The sequence below is a fragment of the Carassius auratus genome, unplaced genomic scaffold, assembly GCF_003368295.1.
Source record: "Carassius auratus strain Wakin unplaced genomic scaffold, ASM336829v1 scaf_tig00217674, whole genome shotgun sequence".
NCBI classification, from domain to species: Eukaryota; Metazoa; Chordata; class Actinopteri; order Cypriniformes; family Cyprinidae; genus Carassius; species Carassius auratus.
The window spans coordinates 27,501-40,000 of NW_020529178.1; the positions used below are offsets into that span (position 1 = coordinate 27,501).

A 12,500-nucleotide genomic window follows, 5' to 3' on the forward strand; every position below is an offset into this window, starting at 1 on the left:
AAAATTTAGATGGGAAAAGTCTAGGGGAATGTTGATGGAGATAATGAGAGAAAAGGGGTTAATAGATGTGTGGAGGTATGAAAATCCAGAAAAAAGAGAATTTACTAGAAGGCAGTTAAGAGAAGGTATATTAAAACAGAGTAGAATAGATTTAGTGTTAGTTGAAGAGGAAATAATTAGATACATAGACGGGATAAAACATCAGGTAAATAGTTTAAGTGATCACGATAGTGTAAGGTTCAGAATCAAGGTAGGGAGTGAGGAGGTAGGAGGAGGGATGTGGATATTGAATGCAGGGTATATCGAAGAGGAAGAATATGAGATACAGATGAAGGATCTATTAAATAGGGAAGAAGAAAAGATAGATGAGTATACAAGAGACGGTGGATTAGAGGGTACAATAGCGGAGAGATGGGAGGAAATAAAGGATCAAATTAAGTTAATTAGTATAAAATACAGTAAGAAAAGAAGAGGAAAGATGAAGAAGGAGGAAATTATGCTTAGAGAAAGATTGAGAGAGGAGTTAGTTAAGGCTGAAGATGAAGAAGGATACAGTATGGAAAAATATATAGAGGTTAAGATGGCGCTAGAAAAATATGAAAGGGAGAAATGCAGAGGAGCTATTTTACGAAGCAAGGCAAAATATGCATTAGAAGGTGAGAAATGCACAGGGTATTTTTTAGGGCTAGAGAAAAGGAGACAAAGTAAAACGTATATAAATGAAATAAATACAAAAGAGGGCAAAACAACCAAAGACTATGTAGAGATTTTGGAGAGAGTTCAAGAATTCTATGGAGAATTATATAAGAGAGGAGAAGTGGATGAGAGAAGTATAGATGGAGTATTAGAAAGTATAGAAAATATTCTAAATAAGGAGGATGCAGAGTGGTGTGATAGAGAGATAGATGAGAAGGAAGTAGAAGCGGCAATAGGGGGGTTGAAAAGTGGAAAAAGTCCAGGGAGTGATGGGATTGGTATTGAATGGTATAAAACATATAGAGAAGAGGTAGCACCGATTTTAGTTAAAGTGTTCAAGGAGATGGAAAGAACAGGGATGGTGCAAGATAGAATGGTAGAGGGAGTGATAGCTCTGGTGTATAAGAAGGGGAATAGGTTGAATATAGAGAACTATAGACCAATCAGTCTATTAAATGTGGATTATAAAATACTGACTAAAGTTTTAGCGAACAGAGTGAAAAAAGTGATTGGAAGTATAGTGCAACCAACACAAAGTTACAGCATACCAGGCAGGGATATAGCAGACACGATAGGGACAGTTAGGGATGTGATAGAGTACATGAAACGAGATAAGAAGGGAGGAATAGTATTAGGGATAGATTGGAATAAAGCATTCGATAGGGTAGAACACAAATACTTATTTAAGGTATTAGAGAAGTTTGGATTTGGAAGTAGAATGATAGGGTGGGTGAAGAGACTATATGAGAAGGCAAAAAGTTGCATAAAAATAAATGGAGTATTAACAGACAGGTTTAAGATAGGAAGGTCAGTGAGACAGGGCTGTCCCCTGTCTGCATTATTATATGCAATTTCAGTAGAGCCTTTAGCCACTCTAATCAAGAGGGATAGAAGGGTAGTTGGTATTGAGTTGCCATATGGAGGAATGTGTACTATAAACCAATATGCAGATGACACTACAATTACAGTGAGGGAAGGAAACAGTGTAAAAAGAGTTATAGAGATAGTAAAGATGTTTGGGAAGGCATCAGGGGCAAAAATAAATGTAGATAAATCTGAATTAATGTATATAGGGGAGGTAGAGAGAGTAGAGGTAGGGATAAGAGTGGAGGAAAAATATATGAAAGTATTAGGGGTATATTTAGGGGTCGAAAGCAAAGAGGCAAGAGATGTGACCTGGGCTGGGGTAATTAATAAAATAAGAACAGTAAGTGCAACATGGAAAGGGAGGAAATTAAAGTTAAATGGGAAAGTAATAGTAGTAAATAGCCTGCTGTTGTCAGTTTGTGTTTATGTAATGAGTGTAATGGAAATGCCAGGGTGGGTGATGAATGAATTGAATAAAATTGTATGTGATTTTATATGGGAGGGAAAAGGTGTGAAAATTGCACAGAAAACATTGGTGGGTAAGAGATGGGAAGGAGGCTTAAGCTTGATGGATCTAGAAATAAAAAGGGCTGCGATGAGAATAAAAACGGTGAAAAAATATATGGGAGGGCTATGGGATTATGGGTGGAAGGAATTCTTAAGGAAATATATTGATGATGTGGGAGGAATAGGGGACAATGGATGGTATATGGGCTTTAAGCAATCAATGACGGAAGGAATACCAGAAATATATCGGGAAGTATTAGAGGCATGGAGACAGTTCCTTCCCAAAATAGAATATGAATGTGAAGACATACAGGTGATTAAAAATCTACCACTATTTCTCAACGAAAAGATTAAACATAAAAATAAAACATTGTATGAATGTAAATTCATAGAAGGGGGTATAAAACAAGTGAAGGACATTATGTATGAAGTTATTCCAGGATTTCTAAAAAATAACTGCATTTATGATACTGTGTGTGATCTGGAAGGAATGGAGAACAGAGAGAAAGTAAATAAAATATATGGAAAAATTAAATCAAGTATACCTTTGCAGTGGACTAATATGATCGAACGTGAATATGTATCTAACGTGGAAAAATGTATGCCGGAGATGTATGTGGATGATAATGCTAAGAAAAACAAATTTAAAAATATGAGTGTAAAGAATATATACAGGAGAATAATAGTTGATGTTATAAAAGAACCAGCATCAGAAAAGGTGTGGAAGAAAGTATTTGAAGATTTAGATGTGAAGAAAATATGGTCAAACTTAAACATAAAATACAACAGTATAGAGTGTGAGAATAATGACTTTCTGATAAGACATAATAGAATTTACACAAATGTGGTGTTAAACAAAATAAATAATGAGGTAAATGTCATTTGTGACGTATGTGGTAATGGCCATGAGAGTTTCTTACATTACTTTTTAAGATGTGAAGAGTTGGTGGATTTTTTTGATTTTCTTAAAAATCTGTTACTAGAAAACTGGAGTGTCAAAGTTGAGACCGAGGAGGAATGGGGAAAATTGTTTTTGTTTGGAACTTTCGGGAAAAGGAAATCAACTGACATTTGTTTAATTAATTTTGTTCTGAGTCATGCCAGACTAGCAGTAGTGCTAAGAAGGAACTATGCACATTTCGAAGGGAGAAAGGTAAAAGTAAAAGATATGTTTAAGTCAATGATACAAAGAGATGTAGAGTTGATTTGTAAGTATGGAGATAAAGAGGGGAAAGAGTTTTTTTGACTACAAATAAGTTCATACATCAAAATGTGGGGGAAGAAATATGTTTCAATTGGTAAAGAGTAACAATCTGGTTGAGAATGGCTGATGTCAATTAAGTAAATGTTAACATATTTGTGTGTATTTTATTTATGTTCTATATTTTTATTGCTGTATGATTATAAAAAATTAAGTTGATCAATTGGAAAAAACGAATCATACAAATGTATTGAAATGAAAGTCAATCGGATGGAATAATGCAATAGAAAACTGTGAATTGAAAGTTAAATAAAAAGATAAAAAAAAAGGCTATGCCCGATCTCGTCTGCTCTCGGAAGCTAAGCAGGTTTGGGCCTGGTTAGTACTTGGATGGGAGACGGCCTGGGAATACCAGGTGCTGTAAGCTTTTTGGAAACTTTTCACTTAGTATATAATAATTTTGCCAAAAAATAGAGTCAATGCCCGATCTCTGAATATTAGCAGGTTTGGGCCTGGTTAGTACATGGTTTGGAGACTGCCTGGGAATACCAGGTGCTTTAAACTTTTTGGAAAATTTCACGATTTATATAATAATCTTGCAAAAAAAAAAAAAAGAGTCAATGCCCGATCTCTGAATCTTACCAGGTTTAGGTCTGGTTAGTACTTGGATGAGAGACTGCCTAGGAATACCAGGTGCTTTAAGCTTTTTTGAAACTTTTCACTTTGTATATAATAATTTAGCCAAAAAATAGAGTCAATGCCCGATCTCTGATTATTAGCAGGTTTGGGCCTGGTTAGTACATGGATAGGAGACTGCCTGGGAATACCAGGTGCTTTAAACTTTTTGGAAAATTTCACGATTTATATAATAATCTTGCAAAAAAAAAAAAAAGTCAATGCCCGATATCTGAATCTTAGCAGGTTTAGGTCTGGTTAGTACTTGGATGAGAGACTGCCTAGGAATACCAGGTGCTTTAAGCTTTTGGGTTTTCTTTCCTACTTATATAATGTACTGGCGATTAGATGGGCTGGTCTTTAAATAGCCCTCTCTTTGCAGCAGTCTTCGCTTACGGCCATACCAACCTAGCTATGCCCGATCTCGTCTGCTCTCGGAAGCTAAGCAGGTTTGGGCCTGGTTAGTACTTGGATGGGAGGCCGCCTGGGAATACCAGGTGCTATAAGCTTTTTGGAAACTTTTCACTTAGTATATAATAATTTTGCCAAAAAATAGAGTCAATGCCCGATCTCTGAATATTAGCAGGTTTGGGCCTGGTTTTACATGGTTTGGAGACTGCCTGGGAATACCAGGTGCTTTAAACTTTTTGGAAAATTTCACGATTTATATAATAATCTTGCAAAAAAAAAAAAAAAAAAAAAAAAAGAGTCAATGCCCGATCTCTGAATCTTAACAGGTTTAGGTCTGGTTAGTACTTGGATGAGAGACTGCCTAGGAATACCAGGTGCTTTAAGCTTTTTTGAAACTTTTCACTTTGTATATAATAATTTAGCCAAAAAATAGAGTCAATGCCCGATCTCTTAATATTAGCAGGTTTGGGCCTGGTTAGTACATGGATGGGAGACTGCCTGGGAATACCAGGTGCTTTAAACTTTTTGGAAAATTTCACGATTTATATAATAATCTTGCAAAAAAAAAAAAAAAAAAAAAGTAAATGCCCGATATCTGAATCTTAGCAGGTTTAGGTCTGGTTAGTACTTGGATGAGAGACTGCCTAGGAATACCAGGTGCTTTAAGCTTTTGGGTTTTCTTTCCTACTTATATAATGTACTGGCGATTAGATGGGCTGGTCTTTAAATAGCCCTCTCTTTGCAGCAGTCTTCGCTTACGGCCATACCAACCTGGCTATGCCCGATCTCGTCTGCTCTCGGAAGCTAAGCAGGTTTGGGCCTGGTTAGTACTTGGATGGGAGACCGCCTGGGAATACCAGGTGCTGTAAGCTTTTTGGAAACTTTTCACTTAGTATATAATAATTTTGCCAAAAAAATAGAGTCAATGCCCGATCTCTGAATATTAGCAGGTTTGGGCCTGGTTAGTACATGGTTTGGAGACTGCCTGGGAATACCAGGTGCTTTAAACTTTTTGGAAAATTTCACGATTTATATAATAATCTTGCAAAAAAAAAAAAAGAGCCAATGCCCGATCTCTGAATCTTACCAGGTTTAGGTCTGGTTAGTACTTGGATAAGAGACTGCCTAGGAATACCAGGTGCTTTAAGATTTTTTGAAACTTTTCACTTTGTATATAATAATTTTGCCAAAAAATAGAGTCAATGCCCGTTCTCTGAATATTAGCAGGTTTGGGCCTGGTTAGTACATGGTTTGGAGACTGCCTGGGAATACCAGGTGCTTTAAACTTTTTGGAAAATTTCACGATTTATATAATAATCTTGCAAAAAAAAAAAAAAAAAAAAAAATGAGTCAATGCCCGATCTCTGAATCTTACCAGGTTTAGGTCTGGTTAGCACTTGGATGAGAGACTGCCTAGGAATACCAGGTGCTTTAAGCTTTTTTGAAACTTTTCACTTTGTATATAATAATTTTGCCAAAAAATAGAGTCAATGCCCGATCTCTGAATATTAGCAGGTTTGGGCCTGGTTAGTACATGGATAGGAGACTGCCTGGGAATACCAGGTGCTTTAAACTTTTTGGAAAATTTTACGATTTATATAATAATCTTGCAAAAAAAAAAAAAAAAGTCAATGCCCGATATCTGAATCTTAGCAGGTTTAGGTCTGGTTAGTACTTGGATGAGAGACTGCCTAGGAATACCAGGTGCTTTAAGCTTTTGGGTTTTCTTTGCTACTTATATAATATACTGGTGATTAGATGGGCTGGTCTTTAAATAGCCCTCTCTTTGCAGCAGTCTTCGCTTACGGCCATACCAACCTGGCGGCGCTAGAGAGCCAACAGGAAGTGATAGGCTTGCAGCACAGAGAGAAAGGCTCAACTCTGTTTGTTTAAATTAACCGTCTGTTTCTACATATCCTGGTTTTCAGTTTTGATTTCTGTTTGGGACATTAGTTGCTGGATAGTTTTTGCTGACTTTAATAAATTCCCCCGACAGCTTAGGCTGTCTGGGGGACTTTTTTGACATTTTTCTCATTGTAGCATGCTGCAGATGCACAGCATGGCTGCAGATAAAGAAACAGAACTAACCATGATGAGAAAAAGTAGCAATGGGAGGAATGAAGAGGAGGAGCAAAGAAGAGGTGAAGTCAAACAAGCGGAGATCCAAAAGCAACAGGATTCAAGTAAAGTCACAGGACATTTGTGGGAAGAGGGAGAAGAAAACAGCAGAGCAGTGCAAGGAAAATCAAAAGGGAAGTACAACAAAGAGCTGACTGTGGAAGTAGAGGTGGAGGGAACTGAAAAGATTTCAATGATGGATTTACTGAAAGGAGTAAAGAAGGAGTGTGGAGAAGTGATTGGCTGCAGGGTGAGAGGTGAAAGGGTCTATGAGCTCACAATGAAGGATGAAGAGGCAAAGAGGAAACTAATGGATGGAGTGAGAGTGAAAGGAGTGATGGTGCATGCCAGGGATATAATGAATAATGATATGGTGGTGTCCTTTATCAATCTGCCTGTGTATTTAGAGGATGAGAAGATACTCGCCAAGCTACAGGAGTGGGGAGTACGACCACTTTCACCAATCAAACGCCGGGTGTGGCCTGGAACAGATATAGTTGATGGGACACGTTTCTTAAAAGTTCGCTTCACAGAACAGGTATGTTCACTACCATACTCCACAAAGTTTGAGACTCTGAGAGGCACCGAATATTTTCGTGTCATCCATGATAGGCAAATACGTGTTTGCAGACTCTGTATCAAGCCAGGGCACATAATTAGAGAGTGCCCTGAATTAAAATGCTTCAAGTGCAATGGTGGAGGCCATTATGCAAGAGATTGTGAAGAATGGATGGGATTAGAGAGAGAGCGAGTGGACGGTAAAAAAAAAGGTGAAAGGAGGAGCAGTGTTCTGACAGAGGAGCAAGAGGAGGAAACAACTGATGTGGTGAGCGGTGGAGAGAAAGACGGAGCTGAAGATAGTGAGAGAAGAAGCAAAATGGAATGGCGAGACACAGCTGAAAGTTTCAGTGAAGCGGATGAGGAGGAGGAGGAGGAGGAGATGGAGCAGTCGGAAGTGATCGAAGAAGAGGAGGAGACAGATGAAAGTAATGTGAAAGAAAGAGGTAAAGAAGAGGCAAAGAAAAATACTGCACAGAAACTGATAGAAAGCAGAGGTGGAGAAAAGGGAGACAGTGAAAAGAAAGATGGACTGAAAACAAAGATTATAAGACTGAGTTCAAAGAGGAAGTCTGAGATGGACGGAGAACAGGTTGAGCAGATAAAAGAACCACGAGCGGGTATGTGATGTATGAATGAACTGTGCATGTGTTCCTGGTTTTGTTTAGTTTTTCTTCTGGGTTACTCTCATGGCCACTGTAACTTCAATAAACATAAATGGGTTAAGGGATAAAAACAAGATGAAAAAACTATTATTTACTTATCGGAGTGATATAATCTGTATACAGGAGACAAACTGGGAGGAGGATAAAGTAAAGGAGATGAGAGAAGAGTGGAGAGGGGACATATACTATAATAATGGTGCAAAAAATGCAACAGGTGTGGCAATATTATTTAAAAAAGATATTGTAGAAGGTATAAGAGAGGTGTATAAAGACCAGAGGGGAAGGATCTTGGTGGTTGAATTCATGTATAGAGATATGGATTTTAGATTAATAAATATATATGTTCCAAATATAGAAGGGGACAGGAGGGAAATTTTGAAAGAGTTAAAAGGATTGATTGTGGGGAAATGTATTATAGTGGGAGATTTTAATATAAAATGTAGCAGATTGGACGTGGGAAAGGGGGTAAAATTTAGATGGGAAAAGTCTAGGGGAATGTTGATGGAGATAATGAGAGAAAAGGGGTTAATAGATGTGTGGAGGTATGAAAATCCAGAAAAAAGAGAATTTACTAGAAGGCAGTTAAGAGAAGGTATATTAAAACAGAGTAGAATAGATTTAGTGTTAGTTGAAGAGGAAATAATTAGATACATAGACGGGATAAAACATCAGGTAAATAGTTTAAGTGATCACGATAGTGTAAGGTTCAGAATCAAGGTAGGGAGTGAGGAGGTAGGAGGAGGGATGTGGATATTGAATGCAGGGTATATCGAAGAGGAAGAATATGAGATACAGATGAAGGATCTATTAAATAGGGAAGAAGAAAAGATAGATGAGTATACAAGAGACGGTGGATTAGAGGGTACAATAGCGGAGAGATGGGAGGAAATAAAGGATCAAATTAAGTTAATTAGTATAAAATACAGTAAGAAAAGAAGAGGAAAGATGAAGAAGGAGGAAATTATGCTTAGAGAAAGATTGAGAGAGGAGTTAGTTAAGGCTGAAGATGAAGAAGGATACAGTATGGAAAAATATATAGAGGTTAAGATGGCGCTAGAAAAATATAAAAAAGGGAGAAATGCAGAGGAGCTATTTTACGAAGCAAGGCAAAATATGCATTAGAAGGTGAGAAATGCACAGGGTATTTTTTAGGGCTAGAGAAAAGGAGACAAAGTAAAACGTATATAAATGAAATAAATACAAAAGAGGGCAAAACAACCAAAGACTATGTAGAGATTTTGGAGAGAGTTCAAGAATTCTATGGAGAATTATATAAGAGAGGAGAAGTGGATGAGAGAAGTATAGATGGAGTATTAGAAAGTGTAGAAAATATTCTAAATAAGGAGGATGCAGAGTGGTGTGATAGAGAGATAGATGAGAAGGAAGTAGAAGCGGCAATAGGGGGGTTGAAAAGTGGAAAAAGTCCAGGCAGTGATGGGATTGGTATTGAATAGTATAAAACATATAGAGAAGAGGTAGCACCGATTTTAGTTAAAGTGTTCAAGGAGATGGAAAGAACAGGGATGGTGCAAGATAGAATGGTAGAGGGAGTGATAGCTCTGGTGTATAAGAAGGGGAATAGGTTGAATATAGAGAACTATAGACCAATCAGTCTATTAAATGTGGATTATAAAATACTGACTAAAGTTTTAGCGAACAGAGTGAAAAAAGTGATTGGAAGTATAGTGCAACCAACACAAAGTTACAGCATACCAGGCAGGGATATAGCAGACACGATAGGGACAGTTAGGGATGTGATAGAGTACATGAAACGAGATAAGAAGGGAGGAATAGTATTAGGGATAGATTGGAATAAAGCATTCGATAGGGTAGAACACAAATACTTATTTAAGGTATTAGAGAAGTTTGGATTTGGAAGTAGAATGATAGGGTGGGTGAAGAGACTATATGAGAAGGCAAAAAGTTGCATAAAAATAAATGGAGTATTAACAGACAGGTTTAAGATAGGAAGGTCAGTGAGACAGGGCTGTCCCCTGTCTGCATTATTATATGCAATTTCAGTAGAGCCTTTAGCCACTCTAATCAAGAGGGATAGAAGGGTAGTTGGTATTGAGTTGCCATATGGAGGAATGTGTACTATAAACCAATATGCAGATGACACTACAATTACAGTGAGGGAAGGAAACAGTGTAAAAAGAGTTTTAGAGATAGTAAAGATGTTTGGGAAGGCATCAGGGGCAAAAATAAATGTAGATAAATCTGAATTAATGTATATAGGGGAGGTAGAGAGAGTAGAGGTAGGGATAAGAGTGGAGGAAAAATATATGAAAGTATTAGGGGTATATTTAGGGGTCGAAAGCAAAGAGGCAAGAGATGTGACCTGGACTGGGGTAATTAATAAAATAAGAACAGTAAGTGCAACATGGAAAGGGAGGAAATTAAAGTTAAATGGGAAAGTAATAGTAGTAAATAGCCTGCTGTTGTCAGTTTGTGTTTATGTAATGAGTGTAATGGAAATGCCAGGGTGGGTGATGAATGAATTGAATAAAATTGTATGTGATTTTATATGGGAGGGAAAAGGTGTGAAAATTGCACAGAAAACATTGGTGGGTAAGAGATGGGAAGGAGGCTTAAGCTTGATGGATCTAGAAATAAAAAGGGCTGCGATGAGAATAAAAACGGTGAAAAAATATATGGGAGGGCTATGGGATTATGGGTGGAAGGAATTCTTAAGGAAATATATTGATGATGTGGGAGGAATAGGGGACAATGGATGGTATATGGGCTTTAAGCAATCAATGACGGAAGGAATACCAGAAATATATCGGGAAGTATTAGAGGCATGGAGACAGTTCCTTCCCAAAATAGAATATGAATGTGAAGACATACAGGTGATTAAAAATCTACCACTATTTCTCAACGAAAAGATTAAACATAAAAATAAAACATTGTATGAATGTAAATTCATAGAAGGGGGTATAAAACAAGTGAAGGACATTATGTATGAAGTTATTCCAGGATTTCTAAAAAATAACTGCATTTATGATACTGTGTGTGATCTGGAAGGAATGGAGAACAGAGAGAAAGTAAATAAAATATATGGAAAAATTAAATCAAGTATACCTTTGCAGTGGACTAATATGATCGAACGTGAATATGTATCTAACGTGGAAAAATGTATGCCGGAGATGTATGTGGATGATAATGCTAAGAAAAACAAATTTAAAAATATGAGTGTAAAGAATATATACAGGAGAATAATAGTTGATGTTATAAAAGAACCAGCATCAGAAAAGGTGTGGAAGAAAGTATTTGAAGATTTAGATGTGAAGAAAATATGGTCAAACTTAAACATAAAATACAACAGTATAGAGTGTGAGAATAATGACTTTCTGATAAGACATAATAGAATTTACACAAATGTGGTGTTAAACAAAATAAATAATGAGGTAAATGTCATTTGTGACGTATGTGGTAATGGCCATGAGAGTTTCTTACATTACTTTTTAAGATGTGAAGAGTTGGTGGATTTTTTTGATTTTCTTAAAAATCTGTTACTAGAAAACTGGAGTGTCAAAGTTGAGACCGAGGAGGAATGGGGAAAATTGTTTTTGTTTGGAACTTTCGGGAAAAGGAAATCAACTGACATTTGTTTAATTAATTTTGTTCTGAGTCATGCCAGACTAGCAGTAGTGCTAAGAAGGAACTATGCACATTTCGAAGGGAGAAAGGTAAAAGTAAAAGATATGTTTAAGTCAATGATACAAAGAGATGTAGAGTTGATTTGTAAGTATGGAGATAAAGAGGGGAAAGAGTTTTTTTGACTACAAATAAGTTCATACATCAAAATGTGGGGGAAGAAATATGTTTCAATTGGTAAAGAGTAACAATCTGGTTGAGAATGGCTGATGTCAATTAAGTAAATGTTAACATATTTGTGTGTATTTTATTTATGTTCTATATTTTTATTGCTGTATGATTATAAAAAATTAAGTTGATCAATTGGAAAAAACGAATCATACAAATGTAATGAAATGAAAGTCAATCGGATGGAATAATGCAATAGAAAACTGTGAATTGAAAGTTAAATAAAAAGATAAAAAAAAAGGCTATGCCCGATCTCGTCTGCTCTCGGAAGCTAAGCAGGTTTGGGCCTGGTTAGTACTTGGATGGGAGACGGCCTGGGAATACCAGGTGCTGTAAGCTTTTTGGAAACTTTTCACTTAGTATATAATAATTTTGCCAAAAAATAGAGCCAATGCCCGATCTCTGAATATTAGCAGGTTTGGGCCTGGTTAGTACATGGTTTGGAGACTGCCTGGGAATACCAGGTGCTTTAAACTTTTTGGAAAATTTCACGATTTATATAATAATCTTGCAAAAAAAAAAAAAAGAGTCAATGCCCGATCTCTGAATCTTACCAGGTTTAGGTCTGGTTAGTACTTGGATGAGAGACTGCCTAGGAATACCAGGTGCTTTAAGCTTTTTTGAAACTTTTCACTTTGTATATAATAATTTAGCCAAAAAATAGAGTCAATGCCCGATCTCTGATTATTAGCAGGTTTGGGCCTGGTTAGTACATGGATAGGAGACTGCCTGGGAATACCAGGTGCTTTAAACTTTTTGGAAAATTTCACGATTTATATAATAATCTTGCAAAAAAAAAAAAAGTCAATGCCCGATATCTGAATCTTAGCAGGTTTAGGTCTGGTTAGTACTTGGATGAGAGACTGCCTAGGAATACCAGGTGCTTTAAGATTTTTTGAAACTGTTCACTTTGTATATAATAATTTTGCCAAAAAATAGAGTCAATGCCCGATCTCTGAATATTAGCAGGTTTG

At 36.7% G+C, this 12,500-nt stretch overlaps 1 protein-coding gene and 2 non-coding genes across 4 annotated transcripts in view; all 3 read left to right on the forward strand.

The window, feature by feature from the left end:
• Window positions 1-12,500, forward strand: part of LOC113101986 (uncharacterized) — a 20,896-nt gene that overhangs the window by 2,044 nt on the left and 6,352 nt on the right. Inside the window, exon 2 of one of the 2 annotated variants that reach the window (XM_026265717.1) lies at window positions 6,398-6,545. In XM_026265717.1, the coding sequence (XP_026121502.1) occupies window positions 6,398-6,444 (47 nt within the window). In that variant the 3' untranslated portion in view covers window positions 6,445-6,545. Of the gene's footprint in view, window positions 1-6,397; window positions 7,654-12,500 lie in introns of those variants that run through there. The other variant, XM_026265718.1, reaches the window with a different exon arrangement.
• Window positions 4,337-4,455, forward strand: LOC113102008 (5S ribosomal RNA). Its single transcript, XR_003290570.1, has one exon. It is a non-coding gene; the product is annotated as a 5S ribosomal RNA (ribosomal RNA).
• On the forward strand, window positions 5,111-5,229 carry LOC113102015 (5S ribosomal RNA). Its single transcript, XR_003290574.1, has one exon. It is a non-coding gene; the product is annotated as a 5S ribosomal RNA (ribosomal RNA).